The sequence below is a fragment of the Sinohyriopsis cumingii genome, chromosome 7 (assembly GCF_028554795.1).
Source record: "Sinohyriopsis cumingii isolate HCF-2022 chromosome 7, ASM2855479v2, whole genome shotgun sequence".
NCBI lineage: Eukaryota > Metazoa > Mollusca > Bivalvia > Unionida > Unionidae > Sinohyriopsis > Sinohyriopsis cumingii.
Window position 1 is genome coordinate 9,906,784 of NC_142967.1, and position 27,740 is coordinate 9,934,523.

Below are 27,740 nucleotides of genomic sequence, written 5' to 3' on the forward strand. Positions count from 1 at the left end.
ATAAAGCAGTCAAAGCTGTCCTGCAGTCACCCATATAAAATTCCTATGCTGACTTCAGATGGTAGATTGCTTGGTACGCTCTATAAAACTGGCTAAATATGTACAATGTAAACTCCACATAGAAGAATTGGAACATGAAACCATCACTGTGAGTGGCATCCCTCATAAACAACAAATGGAGCGGTAGCATGCTTATCGTATAACGTGCCCACATACCTGACTAATGCAAACCTCCTGAAGGATAACCTTCGACCAGAGTGCACACATTAAAGTAGAACACATTATTGTTGAGTATATCGAATTCCACCCTGTCAGACGAATATTAGTGAACAAAACAAAGACACCTAATGATGATGTATCATTATATATATTATTCGAATTTTTAGAGAATTTAGCATATTTTGACAATATATTTTAATGATTTTATTTTTTCCTTGACTTCACATTATATACCTTTTAAAGACTTTAGCATCTTCCCTTTTTATCTCTACCGAGTAGCCTAGTGGTCTAAAGCGCTTACCGTTACGGATCACTGCCATCTCATCTCTGTCTGCGAAGGTTCCAGTCTCGGGTTCAGCCATGTGGGTATGTGAGAAAGCTTACCAGTAGCTTCTCGTGGGTCGGTGGTTCTTTCCGGGGTTTTCCAAAGTTCTTCCTCCACCATTAATACTGGCCGCCATATATAGCCTATCTTGTGCTGAAAAATGACGTTAACCCATATAAAAACAACAAACTTGTATCTTGTTTCGTTACGTACTTCATGTATTTAGCTGCATATAACAGTTTATTTTATTACATATATTTAAAAATAAGTGTTTGCAATTCTTTATATTCAAATGTTTATAATTAAACTTTGAATCAGCACAATGTTGGTAGTAACGTGCAGGCATGCTGTTAACATTATTCATATATAAATGAATTGTGTGTAACTGTCGTCTGCTGTATCTCATCGAACATATATACCAATGATAGTGAATTCCTAATGTCAGAATGTCGCTTACCTTTTACTACCTCGACACATATCAATACTCTTCCCTCCTATCTAATCTAGGACGGCAGGGGCTAATATTTAGCTTTATAGGGTCAGTGTTTGGGTGGACGAAAGCCAGCTCACGTTGAAGGGCATCAAGGTAAGGTCGGTGTAATTGCTAAACAATACAAGTGCTTCTACATTTTGAACCTTTGTTTATACCGTAACTTGTTTATTAATTTTGTATGTGTAAGTAAGTTCACTTTGAGAATTATTCTACGCATTTTTCATTTTGGGAACATAAAGATCAGGGATCTCAAACACATGGCACTCGGGCCGCATGCGGCCCGCCAAGCCGTATCTGTTGTATTTACGTGACGTAACAAAACGTGTGTACTTCCATATCCGCCATTTCGATTCTCTAGCCACACAAACCGGCACCTCACATCATTGTTCATCCCACATAATTATGAGGGCATGTCTCATTTTGTGCGCAAGGATATAATATAACACCACACTCTGTTGTGCATATCAGTTGTACGAGAACAAATGCGTGACTTTTCTTCTTTTTTTTTTTGTTCAAGTAAAACATTGAAATTTCAACAATCTTTGTTATTCTTTTATAAACAAATAGATCCATCAATAAATAGACGCATAAACAAATGGATACACAAACAAGTATAAACATGTAATGATTTTCAATTTACATATGCTGAAATCAATCACTGAATTATAGTTCAAGTTAAAAAGCCAATTGTTAATATATATTTTCATATTTTAAAAAAGTATTTCAAGAATAATCGATTTTGACATTCGGTACAAAGTCATGCTCCGTTAGGCAAATGTTTCGTTTTAATACACTAAAGACGAAATTTCTTTGAACGGTTATCGCTTACATTCAATATCATCCATCCTACGTCCATAATCTCCACCACAAATACCCTACTTATTAAAACTAGTTTGTGAGCTGTCTTTGGAACATGCACGTGTTTGCGAAAAGCATTTGTATATAAAAATTCTGGCATAATACACATGCTATGAAATTTTATTTCCGTAACTGTTATTGTATCCCCGAGATCATTTTCCAAAAATACTCTTTCAAGGTGACAAGCTTAGGGACATCATAAAATATTTTTAAAAAGACAATATTGTCTGTTTTTATTAAAAATAACTGCATTTATATTTGATAGAAATATACTCAATTACGATTCAATTGTCTCTTCTGTCTTTCGATATAAGCCAGGTAACTTAAAATTTTAGTTTTAGTTTTGTGCTATAGGGGCACAGAATTTCAAGTATAATCTAAGTATCATTTTGCTTGTGGCCCGAAAATTAATTGGCGTTACAAGGTATCCCGACAGATAACAAAGGTGGTGAGGCCCTTGGACCATCGAAAATGCCATCATGCGGCCCTCAGAGTGTTTTGAGTTTTAGACCCCTGATATTGAGAATATTTCTTTTCCTACGTTAATACCGGATATATTTCATCGTGTGGTACCGAAAACCTGATATATTAGAGAGTGGCGAAGCCACGAATTAAAATATACAATTTTTGGTACCACGAGATAAAATATATCGGTATTTACATTTTCTTTTTAAAGCGTTTATTTTTATTATACATTAAACTTGCTCCAGAATCGAAGTTTAGAAGACTAAACTCACACTCCGCACAACACCTCACCCCACGTCTTTTTCGTTAATTCGCCTCACATTCAGAGGCTAATGGTATAAATAAGAAGCAAGATTGGATTTACCTGTAGCAGTAAATTACATTGTTTGATATTTTTACAAATAATTGACCTTTTCTGAAAACAAAGATAGTCATAATTTATCTCAGTGGTTTATCATTGCAGTCAGTGAAGTGTGGGGAAATAACTGCAGAGAGATGTCAAAGGAGTCTCATCAAAAGTTAATTCCCATGTCTGATGTGTAAAACAGTTTCTTTTATTTGTTCCAGCTCACAAAGTACTCGTTTTGTTGCCACAGGTACAACTTTTGTAGGCACACACAATACAGCGCCGAAAGGCATGATGGGAAATATTGTTTTTTCACATGTGAAATATGAGGATATATTTTTCACATACGAAAATCTAGGAATGAAACATACGAAACTTATTTCGCCAAGAAGTTTTAATATTTCACATTTAGGAATATTATAAACTGCTGTTATATGAGGCATCCATAGCTTATAACCAGCTAAGGTCATCACCACTTTTGACCCTCTGCTGACGTAATGATGCCAAATTTTGTAGAGATAATTTCACAGTGCTCCCTGTCGGAGTCAACGTGACACGTAAACATTAAGATTGATGTATCAGCCAGGTCTGCTATAACTTGGCAGCTCGCAGTAATTAACTTCCCCTGCTTGGAGGCATGAACTTAATTTTAATTAGTGTTCATTGGGTATTTGTCCGACTGATATGTCAGTGTAAGGTCATGTAGCATTAAATGACAAGAGAACAGACGAACCATGGAAATTTGAAGGAAAGTGTGGTGTATTTAACACAGGTGCCATAAAATGATATTTTCCAGAATAGTTCTTAATACACGTGGACTTAAAACGATTATTTGAAACTCGATGGAAGTGACAAAGAGTTTTTGCGGGTAAAGTAGACATTCTAATTGGCTAAACTGAACGAGTGTGTTTACATTCCCAGACGGAATTCGGGGTTTTAAATTAGTTCCTAATGTAAATTTAATCAGTCCAAGTTTTTCCTCGAAGGGGGAAAGTCCGAGGGACTCCGAGGAAAATTTTATTATGTAATTTCTCTCGTTAAAAAAAATGTCCAAAGGACAAGGGGGTCTTCATCTTTTAGTGGCCCGTATCCAGAGAAGAGACAGAGTCAATTCTCTCGGGAAAGCAAGGAAAAGAAAACAGTGGGGGAAAAAGAGCATAGTGTAAATCCAAGAGAGTTTTGATCAGATGAGGCGAGAGAGAGAGAGAGAGGGGAGAGAAACAGACAGACAGACAGAGGGGGGAAGGCGACCAATCACCAACAATGATTGTGAAAAAACCGGAAGCGCCAGCTTATGCAGTCATGCCGGCAATTTGAGATTGATCAGTCACTTGATCATATGACGAATTTTGTTCTATCAGTATAATAGAACTGATAATTGAATTTCACATAATTTTGTAATTCTATTTCTGAGAGAAAGTGACTCATTCACGCAACATGTACTATTTCATTTTTTATGTAATTGATTAAATTGTTGCATATTACATACGGGGGCTCGTGTTCTTCTATTATACATATCTGTTCAGATCTCTATTATTGCATCTTTAATTTCATGTTTTATTTTGTTGTTTACTCGATCCTGGCATTAATACCGCAGTCGGTCATCTAGATAACGATAACCATCTAGATAACGACAACCATCTAGATAACGATAACCAAAATCCTTAAGGAGTAGGGGAGGTCATACATTTCTACAACCTCCTGACAACTTACTTGTAAAATCAAGTTGAATTATACTAGCTTGCTATCCGATTTATGTCATGCGGTATAACTAAAATGTCGTGCTGATTTTGTAGGCCTTAGGATGGATGTAACGGAGAAAGTAAACAAGATTTTCAGTCTATACGAGAAACATGGAGCTAGTAACTATCTTGGAGAGTGCGTATCCAAAACTGAGCACTCTATTCAATGTGCTATGCTTGCGGAGAAGGAAGACTGCCCAAACGAGGTGAGGCAGAATGACTGATATATATTCTTGTCGGTACTATTTTTACGTTCTATGATCCTGTGCTAAGCCAGTTATGTGGATATATATGTATGTATGTATGTATGTATATATATATATATATATATATATATATATATATATATATATATATATATATATATATATATATATATATATGTGTGTGTGTGTGTGTGTGTGTGTGTGTGTGTGTGTGTGTTCAGCTATCTAAATGAGAACATAAAGACAATCAATCAACCTAGCTATTTGCACCATAAACTATTATTTATAATTTCAAGTGATAGCCCTCATTGTCAGAGGATATCACTGCTCACCAATTTGCCTTCTGATTACCTTAGCTCGACAAAAGGTTTATCTGTATATCCTGTCACAGCAGAGAATGTGTGTGTGTGTGTGTGTGTGATTGGGATTTTGATCTTAACCTTAACAACGTTTCGGTCATATCAGTAGTATATGGGGTCACCCTAGCGTCAAGTGGACTTACCATGCAAAAACAGTCGATTCACTCTGGCGTCAAGGGGAATTTAACATGGGAAATTTTAACATGGATGGAACTGTAGAGCGTCAAGGGAATTGAACATGGAAATTGAACAGGACCAGTACTTTAACGTCAATGGGACTTTAACGTTAAAATATGGGGTTTGCACTTTGTCGTAAATGGAAATTGAACATGGGAATGTCACCTGGATGTCAATGGGAATTGAACTTTGGGTGACGTCATGAGGTTTATAGGGTCAAAAACATTTTATAGGGATTTTAATGTATTTGTAAGGACAAAGGGTAGATAGGGACAAACATACAAATACACATTTAAACACACAGAAAAGACGACAGAAATGTTCTAAAACAAGCCTCACAGAGAGAATAATGGCTCAAAAAAGAAAAGTCTATTGTATGGGTTCAAAACATTTATTCAAGTATATACATGGGCTCTCTGGCCTGTGCTTTGGTCTAAGCACTATCCATTTAATACATAAACATTTCTACATCAAACAAACCTATTTACTAGTTATTTAGTTCTTGGCTCTAGTAAACCTGTTTACATTTAATGTTCATTTATAAGAAAAAGCTAACACAAAACAAGTAACATGCAATCAAATAGGACAAAGTTCATGTTTCTCTCTCTCTCTATTCGTCTCACACGTTGTTAAAAATCTGGTCAGCTAGCACTTGTGTCCCAGCGTAGATATTTCCCATCACTTAATCCGTTTCATTCATAAATCGGTTGTTATATCCATCGTGCTAGGTACACTTATCAGTAAGCAGATCAAGTACAGTCATCGTCTTCTTCCCATGGAGGTACAATGTATACCATATGAATGGTTACTTGTCCTTCGTTGATGTCAAATTTTCCTCTCATCGACTGCACGTCTTCAATAGCCCTAAAAAGTTTGGACGAAGTTATTTCTGCAGGTGTGCTAAATCCGAGACATACAGGTGAGTTCAAACTGTCGCGATACATAGATAGGCTCAAACGACCTCGATCTTTGACTTGGCAATGACATTTGAGTTCCTCTAACAGTGAGTCAAGTAGGTCCGTAATGAAACCTGCTACTTCCTCGGCTGAAATGTCAGACGCGAAGTCTCTAAATTTCACCGTGTAGGTGTAAGTTGTCGTTCTAAATTTTCTTGAGGTCGCTGTCTGAGTCATTTGGATGCTAAAATACTCCTGTAGGTCTACTGAATCCTTTCCCTTCTTGGACGCACTTTGCTGTGACGGTATGGTAGTGAAAGAGGTCAGTGATGTTTGTTCCTTCTCTTTTTTCATCTGCGTATATTTATTCATCTTTCTCGTTGCTTGTCCTCGCAATGAAGTGTCGTTCTTGGAAGTCGTCCCTTTTTATACTGGGTGATATCAGTATGTCCATAAGGTAAAGTTTTGTGGTCTGGAAGTTTCACTAGCTGCACGTAGTTTGTCATGGCGTTAGTACATAAATAACTAAGATGTGTTACTGCATTGGTGATGTGATAGTGAGGCAAAGAATCACACCTGAGTTTCTCGTTGGACTTGAGTCTTACGCTCTATACTTGCTGTTTGAAGGGATTCATTTTTTCTCAATTGGTCTTAGTAGTGACAATGAACTGTTGGTCTTGGACGTTGTCCTTTTTTATATGCTGACCAATATTGATGTGACCGTACGGCAAAGTAAAGTGGTTGGGAAGTCGCACTCGCTTCTGGTACACGATTTGATAGACTTTTTCCAAGGGTCGACTGACGATGTGGTGAGTGGGTAAACGTACAATCTTGTTCGGCTGGTAGGTGGTCACTTTAAATTTTGCATCCTCTCCAGACTGCAATGCTTCTTTCAATACGCCAAAGTTGACCACACGACTGGTACGATAATTCAGAGTCAATCCTTTCACTTTACACTCTGTGTGCACTTCTCCTTGTGGGTCCCGGTATTCGTAGCCGTAATTTTTAGGACCGCCACTCGCGAAACTTAGAATCTTGTCGTCAGGATGTTCGTCTGTCCAGGCTCCTAAACGGTCTCCTTCGATGTTAGGGTGTTGCTGACCCGGTCGATCGATGTAGATGCAACTGTCCGTGTCAAAGTACAGGACGCGATCCCCTAACAGTTCTAAAGCTTCGTACAATTTTAAGCGAGCATGAGCTGTCACGTAAGCCGCAATGATGACATTTCCAAAAGGGTCGTCTTGTACAAAGTCCAGATCTTCTTCGTAATTGACCAAGATCAAATTCTCTCGAACGACGTCCACGTGTTTCATGTATTTGGTTTTGTCGTGAATCATCTGGAAGTAGCGGGAAGGTTCTGTCAAATATTCCGTCTTGGGTAAACACGGTCGTTGTGCCATTTTACCCCACAAGCAATTTAACATCACTTTGGCAAACGATCGCCTGCCTTCGTTTTTCTCGATGTGGTCTAAAGTGATGCCTTCTTGTTCCAGGTATTTCTCTTTGAATTTTATTTGGTCTTCGGGAGTGTGACACCAGGAAGGATAGCCGCTGGCTTCTTGCTTCAGTTTCAAAAAGGCATCCACGTAGTCTGCGAAAATGCCTTTCTGAGTAGGGTCACCCTTGTGGTATTGTTGTGTCTTGGGAAAGTGGCAAATTTCGTACACTTCTAACAGTTGGTATCCCATGTCCATAGCTTTGAACAATTCTACGCTGACCCAGGTTCCCGTCAAGGCACGTTCTTCCTGGGTGTGCTGACAAGGCTGATCTTGGTTGCACGTTTCGGCACAAGTACGGCACAAGGGAAACATCAGTTTGCCTGGACAATGGTGAGGTAAGACGGGATGGTATAGGTTCGTGGGAGGCAAAACTTTGCACTTGATCAAGCCTTCGTATTGTCGAATGTTGACCAGGTCGATGTGTTCCGTCAGCAATCGCGGGTGCCCTGTAGGAAAGCGACAATATTTGCACACGTAGGGATACAGCGAACACACATCCAAGTATTTGATTTCTTCTCCTTTCTCTTCGTCGGCTTGGTACAGCAAACAGGTGGCATTGGTCCTTCCTCCGTACAAACTATCCCTCGGGTTCAACGGGTCCATGAACTGGTAACTTTCCACGACACGTTTAAACTCGGGATCGATTTTCAAACGGTGATCGTATTCGTGTTCCCACATTTCCACCACTTGGTATCCTTGCTGTTCTAACTTCAAGCGTCGCTGACAAGTGTCCTGGTACAGGTCTTCCATGGTCCGTTGTAAAAACTGATTTTTAGTGTCACGGTCAGGGTAGCAGACGGGACATCCGTGAAATAAGCAACCGTTAAACTCATACACGATCTTGGGGTTTTTTAAGTCCCAGCCATCGACCGAATACGTTCCGATGGTCCTTTCGCCTCCTCCGTTGCGGGCATGCTGAATCCATTTGCCTTCCTTGTCGCACAAGTAATGTAACCAGCGTAGGGCTTTGACCGAGTATTGACGCTTGACATAGTTGGTCGTTTGAGGACTGATGACAGCCACGGTCTTTTGAGGCATGAATCGTTGGCGGTACACTAAGGAACACGCTTTGGCAATGGTACAAGCTTCTTTCAAAGGATCGACCCCTCCGTGTTCCATGAACAGTTCTCGAAATTTTCCACAGCAACGTCGTAAAATGTCCACGTCGGAACGACAATACTTTAACATTTCTTCCTGAAAGTCGAAGGGGTCAGAGGCATGAGCCTGGTACCAAGCGTAGAAATCTTCTCGTTGTTCGGTACGCATGTTGTCGGGGTCGTAATAGTGAGCCTCAGGCAAATGGGGTAGAACGGCATGTTGATTGGCTTCCGTATTGAAAAAGTGTGGAAAGTACCCTTTAGCCATTTCTGTCATTCCAAACGTTTTAGGCATTCGACTCAAAGGCATGGCCAAGTAACTCATCGAATCTTTAAACTGCACTTGTCCCACTTGCATGAAAATGATTTTGGCTCCGTTCAAAGTGACTTTAGGACGTTCGGTGCCATGTTCCGTATAGTACCTCAAAAGAAACTGTCCATCGTATCCGGAGAAATTGTGAGCCATCACTGTGGCATGGCGATGACAATCTCGGTAACGTTCGATGTCCTCTTTGCTCCATGTCTTGTCGATGGGGTCTAAGACCCATTTGGCAAAATCGTCTAGCGTCTTTGGTCCTCGAAAGATTTTTTCACGCCCTCCAGGAATTTTGCTGCAGTGAGGGCAATAACTGAAGATAGGTTCTTGAATACACTTCTCGCACGCTCGATGAGCCACGCAGAAATTAGGAATGTGAATGCCAGTCTCTTGCATGCATTCGAAATCGAAAAAGATGAAATTGCCTTTCTTCTTGTGACCGGCCTCTTTCTCTGGTGGGGGTTGGTATTTTTGCACGTAACATTGGTGTTCCAAGTCCACGATGTGGTGACAAATGTGACATTTTTTCTTTCCTGAACATACGTGTGCCTTGACACTATTGGTACGTATGCCTTGTCCACACGCGGGGCACAATCTCAGCAGTTGACAAGCGCATTTCTTCTGTGAACCTTGCGTCTTCAAATGTTGTTGGTAACAGGTAGGACTGACAAACGTGCGCAGACAAGTTGAACAAGGCACTGGTTCTTCGCTCAGACAGGGTTGAGAGGCCAAACATCCTGAGCATTTCCATCCACAATGTTTGTGTTGCTCTTGATTATTATAACCATAGTCACATTTCTCACAATAATAAACATATCCCAGGAATGCAGTGATACTGGTAATGGTATCGAAATGTTCATCGTGATGATAAAGGTGAATGTATTTTCCGTCCTTAAAATGTTGGCCTCGAAACAACAGAGGCCCGCGCATTTCTTGAGGGTGCACTTTCAAGGTGTAGCGTGGAGCTAGGGCATCTTGCAATTTTTGCATCTCAGGAATGCCACAGGGTGTGTCTTTGGACAGTCCGGCTTGTTGTAACAGGAGTTCTGCTTCATTTCGTTGTTTGGCTCGGTCGGATTGTTGAATAGTTTTCCAGATTCTTTTCCATTCTACCGTGTCGTTCTTGTTGGCATAGGTTCGTCCCACCACGATGGCACGGGCTAAACACATCTGGTCATGAGGGTTGTTAATTCGGACGAGACTTGTTTTGGTGTTGCGAAGGTCGTCCACCAATAAGACCTTTTTGCGTCCTGTCCCTTGAGGAAGAGAGACGTGAGCCATTTTCAGTGTGGCTTTACCATCGGTGATGACAAACTTGTCATTGGATTGTTGCACCTGTTGTATCTTGTCCATGACTTTGGAAGGGGTCAGTTCTGCGGGTCTGCTAAACTCGATCCAAACAGGGGATTTCAAGCTGTCGTGTTGTATGGATAGTGTCAAGCGATCGTCTTCTTTGGGTTGACATTGTCGCTTGAGTGTGGTGAGCAAAGAATCCCACATCTCGGTGATGAACCCTTCTGCTTTCTCCAACGGTACGTCGGACTTGAAATCTTTAAACTTCACCGTGTAGGTGTAAGCCGTGGTTCTAAATTTTCTAGAGGAGCGCTTTTCCGTCTCTCGAATGTGATAGTACTTTTCAGGGTTGACTGGTGAACTTTGGTTTGGAGTAGACTCTCTCTGTCTGGTCGCAGACGTGGAAGGTGTTGGTTCAGGTTCGCTCATGTCTTCTATTTGAGCGAACACTTCTTTTCGTGTGTGAGGCGATACGTCACTTCGCTGCCTCTTACGTTCTTCTTCTCTCTCACTGAAATCGTGCGATCGTTTCATCTCGATTGCTGATTCAGAAATGATTTAACCAAGTTCATTCTTTCCATATATACCCTCTCTACCTCTCGTTGTGACAATGACTTGGTATATTTCACAAGGCAAGTGAAAGCCAAGCATATAGGAACCCAACGACAGCGTTGCGTCTTAAACACCTCATGCATCTTGACGACCCTTCGATTCAAACCCTACCACAAAAGAAAATAGTTGCAAGAAAAATAAAACAGACAGTTGGTGTCTTCAAGAGAGCTAGAGACGGCACTGTGTCGCTGGGACACGTACGTACGTACTCCAGAAAACTACGCTACTCGACAACGTGAGTGTGCTTGTCAAAATGTTTGAATAAGATTAAAAATGTTTGTCAGTTTCAAAACGCGAACCAGTACTGTGGCCGTTTAATATTTGACGTGGCAAGAAGAAATGGTACAATACGCAACAAAGGGTTTGTACGTTTACACTCCAATCTGTCTGTACTGCAATGGTAACAGCGCTCTTGCGTTGGCATTATTTTGCCACACTACCTTTTAAATAAAACAATGCATCACTCATCATAAACGATTTCATTGGCTATACTTATTTTCTTACCGCTTTCGCTTCGAATTGACTTCAGTACCTTTTCGCACAGCGACAAGATCGGACGTGTTTTTTTATTCTGCGTCTGGTCGCTACACTACTTGCCCTGAATTTACAACCAAACAATGTGTTACACATTGTAATTGACTTCATTGGCTAACCGATATTTTACACTTCTGTCTCTGTTGATGTGAGTGTGCTTGTCAAAATGTTTGAGTAAGATTAAAACTGTTTGTTAGTTTCAAAACGCGAACCAGTACTGTGGCCGTTTAATATTTGATGTGGCAAGAAGAAATGGTACAATACGCAACAAAGGGTTTGTATGTTTACACTCCAATCTATCTGTACTGCAATGGTAACAGCGCTCTTGCGTTGGCATTATTTTGCCACACTACCTTAAAAAAAACCCAATGCATCACTCATCATAAACGATTTCATTGGCTATACTTATTTTCTTACCGCTTTCGCTTCGAATTGACTTCAGTACCTTTTTGCACAGCGACAAGATCGGACGTGTTTTTTTTTATTCTGCGGCTGGTCGCTACACTACTGTCAACAAGCCCTGAATTTACAACCAAACAATGTGTTACACATTGTAAGTGACTTCATTGGCTAACCGATATTTTACAATTCTGTCTCTATTGATGTGAGTGTGCTTGTCAAAATGTTTGAGTAAGATTAAAAATGTTTGTCAGTTTCAAAACGCGAACCAGTACTGTGGCCGTTTAATATTTGACGTGGCAAGAAGAAATGGTACAATACGCAACAAAGGGTTTGTACGTTTACACTCCAATCTGTCTGCACTGCAATGGTAATAGCACACTTGCGTTGGTATTATTTTGCCACACTACCTTTAATAAAACCCCAATGCATCACTCATCATAAACGATTTCATTGGCTATACTTATTTTCTTACCGCTTTCGCTTCGAATTGACTTCAGTACCTTTTCGCACAGCGACAAGGTCGGACGTGTTTTTTTTATTCTGCGGCTGGTCGCTACTCTACTTGCCCTGAATTTACAATCAAACAATGTGTTACACATTGTAAGTGACTTCATTGGTCAGTCGATATTTTCCACCGCCTTAGCTTCAAATTGGTTTCACTTGTTATTCGCACCGTGAGATGATCAGACACGTTTTTCTGTACCTGACCATTAGTCACTTCACAAACAATAAAACTAAAACACAAATGATCACGCCATGAGCGGCTCATGGAAATTATGTTAGTCATGTTACGAAATATAGCACGACTTGTTTGGATGTACTTTTCTGTGGTCACTCTTTAATTACATGCGTCTTCAGTTCACTCTTGTGATATTTTTTGTAAAGGATGTATTTTTTCTATGGATGTGATTGTGTAATGTTCTATATGTTCTTTTATGTTTTCAGTGATTTTACTTTATATCTATATTTTAATTTAGATGTATAGACTATGTAGTCTGAAATAAAGAATTCTTCTCTTATCTTATGTAAATGGAATGAGTGTTTCTTTGAAACTTTCATAAGGAAAATGTGCCATAAAAACAAACGTACGTGTCGTCATATTTTTAAAGTAGGAATACATGATCTCTCCCTCTCTCTCTCTCTCTCATTGTAGTTTTGATTTATACCCTAATGGAATATGTTACCGTTTGAAGATACCTCTCCAAAATTGTGATCAGTAGTCACCATAATTACGTGAACTGTTCGTCATGTCATTTTTTTCAAAAGTTTACACTCTAAAAAATTGTAGAACGATTTTTTTTCTTCCATCAGTAAATCTTTGTATGAAATAAAAGCTTGAGTTTGCACAATTCTGGTATCTTAACTTTATCCGGTTTTGGAACTGCAATATGTCACGCAATTTTTTTCTTTTAACGTTAGATTTACAGTTTTTCAGAAAAAAGACAATCACACGGCTTTTTTTAAGAATGAAACAAATGACATTGCACTGTATAACCCTGCCTATGGTTAACTCTGAATTCTAAAGTCAAAACATGGTTTCAGGAAAAAAATGTAACAATGTTCGTCCTATCCTCAGTGTAAACTGAGAGAATATAGGACAAACATTGTTACATTTTTTCCTGAAACCATGTTTTGACTTTAGAATTCAGAGTTAACCATAGGCAGGGTTATACAGTGCAATGTCATTTGTTTCATTCTTAAAAAAAGCCGTGTGATTGTCTTTTTTCTGAAAAACTGTAAATCTAACGTTAAAAGAAAAAAATTGCGTGACATATTGCAGTTCCAAAACCGGATAAAGTTAAGATACCAGAATTGTGCAAACTCAAGCTTTTATTTCATACAAAGATTTACTGATGGAAGAAAAAAAATCGTTCTACAATTTTTTAGAGTGTAAACTTTTGAAAAAAATGACATGACGAACAGTTCACGTAATTATGGTGACTACTGATCACAATTTTGGAGAGGTATCTTCAAACGGTAACATATTCCATTAGGGTATAAATCAAAACTACAATGAGAGAGAGAGAGAGAGGGAGAGATCATGTATTCCTACTTTAAAAATATGACGACACGTACGTTTGTTTTTATGGCACATTTTCCTTATGAAAGTTTCAAAGAAACACTCATTCCATTTACATAAGATAAGAGAAGAATTCTTTATTTCAGACTACATAGTCTATACATCTAAATTAAAATATAGATATAAAGTAAAATCACTGAAAACATAAAAGAACATATAGAACATTACACAATCACATCCATAGAAAAAATACATCCTTTACAAAAAATATCACAAGAGTGAACTGAAGACGCATGTAATTAAAGAGTGACCACAGAAAAGTACATCCAAACAAGTCGTGCTATATTTCGTAACATGACTAACATAATTTCCATGAGCCGCTCATGGCGTGATCATTTGTGTTTTAGTTTTATTGTTTGTGAAGTGACTAATGGTCAGGTACAGAAAAACGTGTCTGATCATCTCACGGGTCGAATAACAAGTGAAACCAATTTGAAGCTAAGGCGGTGGAAAATATCGACTGACCAATGAAGTCACTTACAATGTGTAACACATTGTTTGATTGTAAATTCAGGGCAAGTAGAGTAGCGACCAGCCGCAGAATAAAAAAAACACGTCCGACCTTGTCGCTGTGCGAAAAGGTACTGAAGTCAATTCGAAGCGAAAGCGGTAAGAAAATAAGTATAGCCAATGAAATCGTTTATGATGAGTGATGCATTGGGGTTTTATTAAAGGTAGTGTGGCAAAATAATACCAACGCAAGTGTGCTATTACCATTGCAGTGCAGACAGATTGGAGTGTAAACGTACAAACCCTTTGTTGCGTATTGTACCATTTCTTCTTGCCACGTCAAATATTAAACGGCCACAGTACTGGTTCGCGTTTTGAAACTGACAAACATTTTTAATCTTACTCAAACATTTTGACAAGCACACTCACATCAATAGAGACAGAATTGTAAAATATCGGTTAGCCAATGAAGTCACTTACAATGTGTAACACATTGTTTGGTTGTAAATTCAGGGCTTGTTGACAGTAGTGTAGCGACCAGCCGCAGAATAAAAAAAAACACGTCCGATCTTGTCGCTGTGCAAAAAGGTACTGAAGTCAATTCGAAGCGAAAGCGGTAAGAAAATAAGTATAGCCAATGAAATCGTTTATGATGAGTGATGCATTGGGTTTTTTTTAAGGTAGTGTGGCAAAATAATGCCAACGCAAGAGCGCTGTTACCATTGCAGTACAGATAGATTGGAGTGTAAACATACAAACCCTTTGTTGCGTATTGTACCATTTCTTCTTGCCACATCAAATATTAAACGGCCACAGTACTGGTTCGCGTTTTGAAACTAACAAACAGTTTTAATCTTACTCAAACATTTTGACAAGCACACTCACATCAACAGAGACAGAAGTGTAAAATATCGGTTAGCCAATGAAGTCAATTACAATGTGTAACACATTGTTTGGTTGTAAATTCAGGGCAAGTAGTGTAGCGACCAGACGCAGAATAAAAAAACACGTCCGATCTTGTCGCTGTGCGAAAAGGTACTGAAGTCAATTCGAAGCGAAAGCGGTAAGAAAATAAGTATAGCCAATGAAATCGTTTATGATGAGTGATGCATTGTTTTATTTAAAAGGTAGTGTGGCAAAATAATGCCAACGCAAGAGCGCTGTTACCATTGCAGTACAGACAGATTGGAGTGTAAACGTACAAACCCTTTGTTGCGTATTGTACCATTTCTTCTTGCCACGTCAAATATTAAACGGCCACAGTACTGGTTCGCGTTTTGAAACTGACAAACATTTTTAATCTTATTCAAACATTTTGACAAGCACACTCACGTTGTCGAGTAGCGTAGTTTTCTGGAGTACGTACGTACGTGTCCCAGCGACACAGTGCCGTCTCTAGCTCTCTTGAAGACACCAACTGTCTGTTTTATTTTTCTTGCAACTATTTTCTTTTGTGGTAGGGTTTGAATCGAAGGGTCGTCAAGATGCATGAGGTGTTTAAGACGCAACGCTGTCGTTGGGTTCCTATATGCTTGGCTTTCACTTGCCTTGTGAAATATACCAAGTCATTGTCACAACGAGAGGTAGAGAGGGTATATATGGAAAGAATGAACTTGGTTAAATCATTTCTGAATCAGCAATCGAGATGAAACGATCGCACGATTTCAGTGAGAGAGAAGAAGAACGTAAGAGGCAGCGAAGTGACGTATCGCCTCACACACGAAAAGAAGTGTTCGCTCAAATAGAAGACATGAGCGAACCTGAACCAACACCTTCCACGTCTGCGACCAGACAGAGAGAGTCTACTCCAAACCAAAGTTCACCAGTCAACCCTGAAAAGTACTATCACATTCGAGAGACGGAAAAGCGCTCCTCTAGAAAATTTAGAACCACGGCTTACACCTACACGGTGAAGTTTAAAGATTTCAAGTCCGACGTACCGTTGGAGAAAGCAGAAGGGTTCATCACCGAGATGTGGGATTCTTTGCTCACCACACTCAAGCGACAATGTCAACCCAAAGAAGACGATCGCTTGACACTATCCATACAACACGACAGCTTGAAATCCCCTGTTTGGATCGAGTTTAGCAGACCCGCAGAACTGACCCCTTCCAAAGTCATGGACAAGATACAACAGGTGCAACAATCCAATGACAAGTTTGTCATCACCGATGGTAAAGCCACACTGAAAATGGCTCACGTCTCTCTTCCTCAAGGGACAGGACGCAAAAAGGTCTTATTGGTGGACGACCTTCGCAACACCAAAACAAGTCTCGTCCGAATTAACAACCCTCATGACCAGATGTGTTTAGCCCGTGCCATCGTGGTGGGACGAACCTATGCCAACAAGAACGACACGGTAGAATGGAAAAGAATCTGGAAAACTATTCAACAATCCGACCGAGCCAAACAACGAAATGAAGCAGAACTCCTGTTACAACAAGCCGGACTGTCCAAAGACACACCCTGTGGCATTCCTGAGATGCAAAAATTGCAAGATGCCCTAGCTCCACGCTACACCTTGAAAGTGCACCCTCAAGAAATGCGCGGGCCTCTGTTGTTTCGAGGCCAACATTTTAAGGACGGAAAATACATTCACCTTTATCATCACGATGAACATTTCGATACCATTACCAGTATCACTGCATTCCTGGGATATGTTTATTATTGTGAGAAATGTGACTATGGTTATAATAATCGAGAGCAACACAAACATTGTGGATGGAAATGCTCAGGATGTTTGGCCTCTCAACCCTGTCTGAGCGAAGAACCAGTGCCTTGTTCAACTTGTCTGCGCACGTTTGTCAGTCCTACCTGTTACCAACAACATTTGAAGACGCAAGGTTCACAGAAGAAATGCGCTTGTCAACTGCTGAGATTGTGCCCCGCGTGTGGACAAGGCATACGTACCAATAGTGTCAAGGCACACGTATGTTCAGGAAAGAAAAAATGTCACATTTGTCACCACATCGTGGACTTGGAACACCAATGTTACGTGCAAAAATACCAACCCCCACCAGAGAAAGAGGCCGGTCACAAGAAGAAAGGCAATTTCATCTTTTTCGATTTCGAATGCATGCAAGAGACTGGCATTCACATTCCTAATTTCTGCGTGGCTCATCGAGCGTGCGAGAAGTGTATTCAAGAACCTATCTTCAGTTATTGCCCTCACTGCAGCAAAATTCCTGGAGGGCGTGAAAAAATCTTTCGAGGACCAAAGACGCTAGACGATTTTGCCAAATGGGTCTTAGACCCCATCGACAAGACATGGAGCAAAGAGGACATCGAACGTTACCGAGATTGTCATCGCCATGCCACAGTGATGGCTCACAATTTCTCCGGATACGATGGACAGTTTCTTTTGAGGTACTATACGGAACATGGCACCGAACGTCCTAAAGTCACTTTGAACGGAGCCAAAATCATTTTCATGCAAGTGGGACAAGTGCAGTTTAAAGATTCGATGAGTTACTTGGCCATGCCTTTGAGTCGAATGCCTAAAACGTTTGGAATGACAGAAATGGCTAAAGGGTACTTTCCACACTTTTTCAATACGGAAGCCAATCAACATGCCGTTCTACCCCATTTGCCTGAGGCTCACTATTACGACCCCGACAACATGCGTACCGAACAACGAGAAGATTTCTACGCTTGGTACCAGGCTCATGCCTCTGACCCCTTCGACTTTCAGGAAGAAATGTTAAAGTATTGTCGTTCCGACGTGGACATTTTACGACGTTGCTGTGGAAAATTTCGAGAACTGTTCATGGAACACGGAGGGGTCGATCCTTTGAAAGAAGCTTGTACCATTGCCAAAGCGTGTTCCTTAGTGTACCGCCAACGATTCATGCCTCAAAAGACCGTGGCTGTCATCAGTCCTCAAACGACCAACTATGTCAAGCGTCAATACTCGGTCAAAGCCCTACGCTGGTTACATTACTTGTGCGACAAGGAAGGCAAATGGATTCAGCATGCCCGCAACGGAGGAGGCGAAAGGACCATCGGAACGTATTCGGTCGATGGCTGGGACTTAAAAAACCCCAAGATCGTGTATGAGTTTAACGGTTGCTTATTTCACGGATGTCCCGTCTGCTACCCTGACCGTGACACTAAAAATCAGTTTTTACAACGGACCATGGAAGACCTGTACCAGGACACTTGTCAGCGACGCTTGAAGTTAGAACAGCAAGGATACCAAGTGGTGGAAATGTGGGAACACGAATACGATCACCGTTTGAAAATCGATCCCGAGTTTAAACGTGTCGTGGAAAGTTACCAGTTCATGGACCCGTTGAACCCGAGGGATAGTTTGTACGGAGGAAGGACCAATGCCACCTGTTTGCTGTACCAAGCCGACGAAGAGAAAGGAGAAGAAATCAAATACTTGGATGTGTGTTCGCTGTATCCCTACGTGTGCAAATATTGTCGCTTTCCTACAGGGCACCCGCGATTGCTGACGGAACACATCGACCTGGTCAACATTCGACAATACGAAGGCTTGATCAAGTGCAAAGTTTTGCCTCCCACGAACCTATACCATCCCGTCTTACCTCACCATTGTCCAGGCAAACTGATGTTTCCCTTGTGCCGTACTTGTGCCGAAACGTGCAACCAAGATCAGCCTTGTCAGCACACCCAGGAAGAACGTGCCTTGACGGGAACCTGGGTCAGCGTAGAATTGTTCAAAGCTATGGACATGGGATACCAACTGTTAGAAGTGTACGAAATTTGCCACTTTCCCAAGACACAACAATACCACAAGGGTGACCCTACTCAGAAAGGCATTTTCGCAGACTACGTGGATGCCTTTTTGAAACTGAAGCAAGAAGCCAGCGGCTATCCTTCCTGGTGTCACACTCCCGAAGACCAAATAAAATTCAAAGAGAAATACCTGGAACAAGAAGGCATCACTTTAGACCACATCGAGAAAAACGAAGGCAGGCGATCGTTTGCCAAAGTGATGTTAAATTGCTTGTGGGGTAAAATGGCACAACGACCGTGTTTACCCAAGACGGAATATTTGACAGAACCTTCCCGCTACTTCCAGATGATTCACGACAAAACCAAATACATGAAACACATGGACGTCGTTCGAGAGAATTTGATCTTGGTCAATTACGAAGAAGATCTGGACTTTGTACAAGACGACCCTTTTGGAAATGTCATCATTGCGGCTTACGTGACAGCTCATGCTCGCTTAAAATTGTACGAAGCTTTAGAACTGTTAGGGGATCGCGTCCTGTACTTTGACACGGACAGTTGCATCTACATCGATCGACCGGGTCAGCAACACCCTAACATCGAAGGAGACCGTTTAGGAGCCTGGACAGACGAACATCCTGACGACAAGATTCTAAGTTTCGCGAGTGGCGGTCCTAAAAATTACGGCTACGAATACCGGGACCCACAAGGAGAAGTGCACACAGAGTGTAAAGTGAAAGGATTGACTCTGAATTATCGTACCAGTCGTGTGGTCAACTTTGGCGTATTGAAAGAAGCATTGCAGTCTGGAGAGGATGCAAAATTTAAAGTGACCACCTACCAGCCGAACAAGATTGTACGTTTACCCACTCACCACATCGTCAGTCGACCCTTGGAAAAAGTCTATCAAATCGTGTACCAGAAGCGAGTGCGACTTCCCAACCACTTTACTTTGCCGTACGGTCACATCAATATTGGTCAGCATATAAAAAAGGACAACGTCCAAGACCAACAGTTCATTGTCACTACTAAGACCAATTGAGAAAAAATGAATCCCTTCAAACAGCAAGTATAGAGCGTAAGACTCAAGTCCAACGAGAAACTCAGGTGTGATTCTTTGCCTCACTATCACATCACCAATGCAGTAACACATCTTAGTTATTTATGTACTAACGCCATGACAAACTACGTGCAGCTAGTGAAACTTCCAGACCACAAAACTTTACCTTATGGACATACTGATATCACCCAGTATAAAAAGGGACGACTTCCAAGAACGACACTTCATTGCGAGGACAAGCAACGAGAAAGATGAATAAATATACGCAGATGAAAAAAGAGAAGGAACAAACATCACTGACCTCTTTCACTACCATACCGTCACAGCAAAGTGCGTCCAAGAAGGGAAAGGATTCAGTAGACCTACAGGAGTATTTTAGCATCCAAATGACTCAGACAGCGACCTCAAGAAAATTTAGAACGACAACTTACACCTACACGGTGAAATTTAGAGACTTCGCGTCTGACATTTCAGCCGAGGAAGTAGCAGGTTTCATTACGGACCTACTTGACTCACTGTTAGAGGAACTCAAATGTCATTGCCAAGTCAAAGATCGAGGTCGTTTGAGCCTATCTATGTATCGCGACAGTTTGAACTCACCTGTATGTCTCGGATTTAGCACACCTGCAGAAATAACTTCGTCCAAACTTTTTAGGGCTATTGAAGACGTGCAGTCGATGAGAGGAAAATTTGACATCAACGAAGGACAAGTAACCATTCATATGGTATACATTGTACCTCCATGGGAAGAAGACGATGACTGTACTTGATCTGCTTACTGATAAGTGTACCTAGCACGATGGATATAACAACCGATTTATGAATGAAACGGATTAAGTGATGGGAAATATCTACGCTGGGACACAAGTGCTAGCTGACCAGATTTTTAACAACGTGTGAGACGAATAGAGAGAGAGAGAAACATGAACTTTGTCCTATTTGATTGCATGTTACTTGTTTTGTGTTAGCTTTTTCTTATAAATGAACATTAAATGTAAACAGGTTTACTAGAGCCAAGAACTAAATAACTAGTAAATAGGTTTGTTTGATGTAGAAATGTTTATGTATTAAATGGATAGTGCTTAGACCAAAGCACAGGCCAGAGAGCCCATGTATATACTTGAATAAATGTTTTGAACCCATACAATAGACTTTTCTTTTTTGAGCCATTATTCTCTCTGTGAGGCTTGTTTTAGAACATTTCTGTCGTCTTTTCTGTGTGTTTAAATGTGTATTTGTATGTTTGTCCCTATCTACCCTTTGTCCTTACAAATACATTAAAATCCCTATAAAATGTTTTTGACCCTATAAACCTCATGACGTCACCCAAAGTTCAATTCCCATTGACATCCAGGTGACATTCCCATGTTCAATTTCCATTTACGACAAAGTGCAAACCCCATATTTTAACGTTAAAGTCCCATTGACGTTAAAGTACTGGTCCTGTTCAATTTCCATGTTCAATTCCCTTGACGCTCTACAGTTCCATCCATGTTAAAATTTCCCATGTTAAATTCCCCTTGACGCCAGAGTGAATCGACTGTTTTTGCATGGTAAGTCCACTTGACGCTAGGGTGACCCCATATACTACTCATATCACCACGATGTCTGCAGTGTGGCAGTTTATAAGGATGTCTAGCACAGTGGCATCGTGCCGTAGACATGTATCATGATGTCCCACCCAGTCACATTAGCCTGACACCCGGCTGACAAGTCCTCACACTAACTTCCCAATTGTGAGAGCCTAAGCAGCTGTTAGTACAATTGTTATTAGCCTTTGGTATAACTCGGCCGGGTTTCAAACTCGCGACCTCCCGCATCTGAGTCGGACCTTCTAATCACTATGCCACCGGAGCGGTACACTCAGCAGAGAATGAAACGAGCGTTCTGATTGGTAATTTAGTATTAGCGTCAAGTACATTATAGCCCTCGTAGGGAAACAACATTCAGGCGAATTTGGAAGGGTGTGGTCATCTATGGTAATTTAACATTACAGGTTTATAGCCTCAATGGCAAATAACATTAAGGCAAATTTTGAGCGGCATAGCCCCCACCCACCCCCCACCCCAGTGAGAATCTACAATTGGCTTCTTATAGGGTAAACCATGAATGAAACACAAACGTTTTTTTGTTTTTTTTTTATATTCCACCTCCCCACTCCCAGGAATTGAACAATATCCAATACATTATAGTCTCCTAATGGGAACGGAAACTTGACATTACATATATGACTTATGGGGGCACATGGGAACACGGAAATGTAGCATGACGGAACCAGGTTTGTCTCTGAAACATGAACATAGTGAGTCACACACACACACACACACACACACACACACACACACACACCGCTACGCCTAAGGACAGACAATAACTCATCATAACTATAAAATGCCTATTCAGATGACCCACACCTCTTTAACTGACCAATGCCTAATTTTACTGGCGTTACCTATTTTGCTGGACAAACGTCTATTTAGCCAACACCAAATTTGACTGACTAAATTCTGTTTAGGCTAACCAACACCTACTCCGTCTGATCAACACGTGTTCTGACAGACTGTATCCTCTCTGCCCATAGCCTATTTTGACTGTCCTGGGCATATTTCTACTCAAAGCACATAATTTAACTGACCAGTATCTATTCTAACTGACCATTTTCTATTTGTACGACGTAAAGATAGTATATTAGCACAGAGTCACTTACACAACTACTCACAGTACCTACACACTTACGTATAAAATGAATATTTGTTTTCATTATATTTTGCATTGAATTAGAAAAACACGTGCAATCACAAATTACCAAGGCAGAGTAAATTATTTAAGTTATATTTTAAATACAAATATATGCATGGACATCAACACACAAAATTCAGAAAAATACACACAATACATACGAATTTTAATAATATCATTATGCTCTTATCGAATGCTAGATGACCATGTAAAGGGCCTTCGGATTTGTCTGAAATGATATATATATATTAATATTGGCACATCCCGAACTGTATTAGTAAAGTTTCCACATATACTCGATTAATTAGCATTCGATTGACATATGGCAAGTGCATTGATCCCGCTTCATCAATCTTCTTCTGTCTGGCAACAAGTCCTGTCTCTGGGTCAGGAGGTCTCTGACTATTCCCCAAATGATCACCTCCAGATCTAGGCGTTAAGTCAAACTCGTATTTGTTTTCTGTTCTACTGACAAGAGATTTTAGCTAGCTTTGGTTTGACACGTTGAAAACCGTAGCGGATCATTTTTAGGCTGAGACAACCAGGTACAGCTTATTAATTCTACCCGTCAGTTTCCTCGTGCACAATGAGAGATTTATATGATCAACAATCACTCGCGTTGTACAAGGTAACAATAAAATGCCAGATAAGGTACAAAGATAACATTGGGGGAAAAATGTCGATTCCTAAACCTACACAAGTTTAAAATAGGGAACTGCTTGGAACTACTTGGAAACAAAATCGCTTGAAATCAAAATATTCCAAGAAAAGTAAAGAAAGTAAGTTATTAATATTTAGATGTCATAAACAATTTTTTTTAAATTAAAGGAATCATAAAAGAATGTTGAATACAATAACTTTGTTGATGACAGTGAGATCGACTTATTATTTCAGACAAATATTTTGTGTTCTTTTGTGACCGTGCAAAAAGAAAGTTATATTAAAGAGAACATATTACAAATGCCACCGTCACTTACTTGTACGTTTATGGAAATTTCTGATTAATAAAGCATCAGCCTTCGTCCTATATCTCCATGTTTGTGTTTGTGTATGTAAAAGTTGTTAGTAGGTTCTAATAGTGTGTTGTGAACAGGTAGCGCATTTAGCGCCGTTTAGTGACAGGTTACAAGTATGTAGATAAATTTAAAAAAATTGATATTGTGAAATTGTTGCTGTTAAGAATTCTTCACATGGTACATGAAGATAATGATTGAATTGCATCAGATCTCCACAAGCTCAACACCTTGTTTAGTTTCGATTGCAAATCCGTGATTAGCATATATTTCTGGATAAATCTGGACATGAAAACGATATGGTCCTAAAACAGATCGAGAAAAGGGTGCATCCTGAGAGAGGAGGAAGACTTTTTGCCAAAGAGAAGACGATTGATGACCTGGAGTTTAAAATAATTCGGGCATACTCAAATGATGCAAATTGATGTCGTGAATGACTAAACATAGCTATAAGACCAGTTTTAGCACCAAGAAATAATCTTGCCTAAATTAGAGAACGTGAAAAGTACGACTAATGAGGCTCACAACTTACTTTTAGTCAATATAGATTGACTGAGACACGCTTGATGGGCATTAAGGTGTCTTGGCTGTACAACCTGGTTCAGCGGGTTTCAAGATTAAACGGAGCTCTTTTCAAGACTAAATCAGCGGACCTTCTTGGCGGCAGAAGCATAATTCTAATCATTCTTATCAGTTTCTATATTTTTATAAGGTTTGTGCGTATTTTATGGTCTATGTTTATGTCCTTCTTTTTATTCATAAACAAAGTTAAATAACATAACTTTCTACCTTTCTCAGGTAATGTGTGATATTACGTGTTTGTGTCTTTTTGTAAATCACGTGATTATAAAAATATAAAAAGATAACAATAAGAAGAAACATTACTTTCCGTTATCTTCATAACTTCTTTATAATTAACTTGATATTTGAAGATAACAGCGTGTAATAATGATTCTATGATAACACAGAGCATTTTCCCTCATAAGTTTCGTTTATACTAGTGCGTTGTTGGATATTTAATACGCCTGTTAATATCCATAATATAATTTCTCTTTCCATCGTCCGTCCTGTTTGTACGCATGGGAGTTGTCTTTATAAACGTGTATGTTACTGACGATTAATTATCTCATACCTATCCTCATCCATTCTGGACTACAGTTTTGTATGTTAGTGCCCAACACATAACTCACCTTTCCTTCATCCGTTTTGTTTGTAAAGGTTTTTGTTGGATGGTACGGGTGGTTGTTGGTTTGTACTGATTTGAGATGTTGACCATTACATATTACCCCTTTCCCTCATCCGTGTTGTTTGTAAGAGTAGGTGTTGGCCTGTAATGGTGGTATTTGGATAGTTAAGACATGTGTTCGATTGTAAAGGTGGGTGTTGAATAGTAATGTTGTGAGTGTTGGATAGTACAAAAAGTCAATGTCTATAATTAAATGTTTATTTGTCCTTCTCGCCATGTTATTTGTAGTTTCTTATAATATTTGCATACAGGTATATAATGGTCCTAATGTTAAGCTCCCAGCAATTGAAAACAAGAACGTACTTCATGCTTTCTGTTTAATTGTACACGAAACCTTACTGCTAATTCTAGAAACTGAGGGCTTGTTTTTACAAGTTTATAAAATATTACACAATTTTCATAAAACAGGTGAACTTTCCTATTAGTTTGTCAATATATAGTCGGAATTCCCAGTTCTTAGGGCAGTCAACAATGGTATGTTCAGTCCGAATAGGTGCCGCTTAGTCAAAACATGTCAGCCAAAATAGGTGTTGGTCGGGCAGAATCGGTGCTGGTCGGGTACACTAGGCAATGGTCAGTCGAAAATAGATCTTGCTGTGTCAGAATAGATGATATTAAGTTAAAATAGGTTTTGGTCAAATATAATATGTATTGATTAATAAGGGTAAATCTATGTTTGTTCTTAGGTGTGTCAGACCCCTCTGTTCAACTTTCATAAATCGTATATTGTCCAGTTAAGTTTCGTTCCACAAAGAGTCCACAATGCCATGCGTAATGTTAAATTTCCATAAGGAGCCTTTAAGCTGCTTGTGTTGACCCCCCCCCCCCCCCCCGTTAACATCATAAACTGCTAGTGGTAATTCCGATAGACAACCATATTGTCCAAAATGTGCCATAATTCCCATAGGGAACCATACCGTCCTAAATACTAACGTTAAATTCCCATCAACTCAATATCGATCCAAACCCAAGTTTAAATTGCCATATATCTCCATAGTACCCCATAATGTTACATTTCCACAAACCCCCATTAAGTCTCGACCCATTTTAATATAAACGTTTCATATATCGTCAAATCGTGCCCTAAAAGTACTTATATACTATCAGATAATTTAAATTTTTCCCGTGCCAAGGTGGTTCTAGGGGCTTTCCTCCATGACATCGGACACCTGATAGGACTGGACCAAGGACTCGAGGAGATGATAACAGATCAAGTAAATCTAGGTACCAGAGATCATTGTAAAGTTGGAGGGGATTATCTGCGCGAGATGGGATTTTCAGACATTGTTTGTGAGATCGTGGCGAGCCATGTGCAAGCAAAGCGATACCTCGTGTATAAGGATCAGGAATATTACAAAAGTAAGTTATTAATAGCTGATGCATTTGAGTTTATTTAGTTGTACAAGGGTAAGCTATTAATAACTGATGCATTTGCGGTTTTTTTTAGTTTGTAAATGTATTCTCATCCTTAAATGAGATTTTCAATAATTTCGATCACTTCATACAAGTACGTAGTGGTGTGAAATATTTCCTTCTATATGATTTTATTTTCCTAATTTCATAGCTCAAGCTTTGTTTCGCAAACATTTCCTTGAAAAACAAGATTAGAATGAATACTATCTTCATATATATGAACTATATACCCAAAATAAGTGAACACTACGAAAGCGGGTAAAATACCTATACATAATGTTTGCACTTCTTATCGGAAAATAGACACATTTTTCTTAAACCCGACGCTCTTAAAAAAAAAAAAGTTCGGTCAACATATCTTATTTACTGCACAAGCTTTTGAGTTAATTGATAACACGAAAGTGGGGGATGGTGAGGGTACTTAATTCTAAAACACATTTCTATCTCCAGATCTATCATCAGCAAGTAAGAAAACACTTGAACATCAAGGTGGCCCTATGACGTCAGAGGAGGCTCTGGCTTTTGAGAAAAGTCCATTATTTGACATCATTGTGCGCATGCGCACATGGGATGAGAAAGCCAAGGAACCTGATATTGAGATAGAACCTCTTGAGAAATACAGAAAAATGTGTGTGGATGTCCTTGAACAGTAGCATTATAGATTTTAAATGTCTGGTAACAATGCTCTTACATAGTAATTCCCATGTTTCAACAAATCCCAGTATTCGAAACACGGTTGGTCCAAAGTGAGGAACTACTCAAAGTGTTTATAAAATCGAGATAGTGAGAATGCTTTTACATGATTTGAAAATGATTAAAGCTTTGTGCTAGTGTTAGCTAAAGTGACGTTGCCTTTTTCATTTATATGTGTACAAACTGTATAATGTGTTAAAATGCTGCAATATCTGACCGGATATTCATAGTATTGCTGCAGGATATCTAGTTTTAGTACTGCCATCAAAACGCAAATATTCCGGAAGATATTTTTCAGGGAATGTGTAAAACAAATTACTTCTGTAAATTTCGAATTCCAAAATAAGCGCTTAATCAGCAGTTACACATGTCTTCAGTGGAATTCAAGAGAAGTATATAAAAAATAAATTATTAAACTCATTAAAAATGGTGCACATTTAGTTTCAATTAATAACTGATAATCTCTAGGAAAAAGTTTTAAATATATATTTTACTGAAAGAGTACA

At 39.7% G+C, this 27,740-nt stretch overlaps 1 protein-coding gene across 2 annotated transcripts; it reads left to right on the top strand.

The window, feature by feature from the left end:
* The first annotated feature begins 1,006 nt into the window (after positions 1–1,006).
* Positions 1,007–27,740, top strand: LOC149794721 (uncharacterized). 2 transcript variants are annotated; one of them, XM_089963963.1, is made up of 4 exons: positions 1,007–1,130; positions 4,503–4,654; positions 26,262–26,487; positions 26,992–27,734. In XM_089963963.1, the coding sequence occupies exons 2-4, from the start codon at positions 4,511–4,513 to the stop codon at positions 27,192–27,194; spliced, it is 573 nt and encodes a 190-aa protein (XP_089820089.1). In that variant the 5' UTR covers positions 1,007–1,130; positions 4,503–4,510; the 3' UTR covers positions 27,195–27,734. The 2 variants fall into 2 exon arrangements, with proteins under 2 accessions (XP_089820089.1, XP_089820090.1); XM_089963964.1 differs by having other exon boundaries at positions 1,055–1,135; positions 26,992–27,740.

Coding starts and splice junctions, on each gene's coding strand:
- LOC149794721 (XM_089963963.1), top strand. CDS start 4,511: ATGGATGTAACGGAGAAAGTAAACAAGATTTTCAGTCTATACGAGAAA. Junction 4,655..26,261: donor AGGAAGACTGCCCAAACGAG/GTGAGGCAGAAT, acceptor TCCCGTGCCAAG/GTGGTTCTAGGGGCTTTCCT. Junction 26,488..26,991: donor GGATCAGGAATATTACAAAA/GTAAGTTATTAA, acceptor TTCTATCTCCAG/ATCTATCATCAGCAAGTAAG.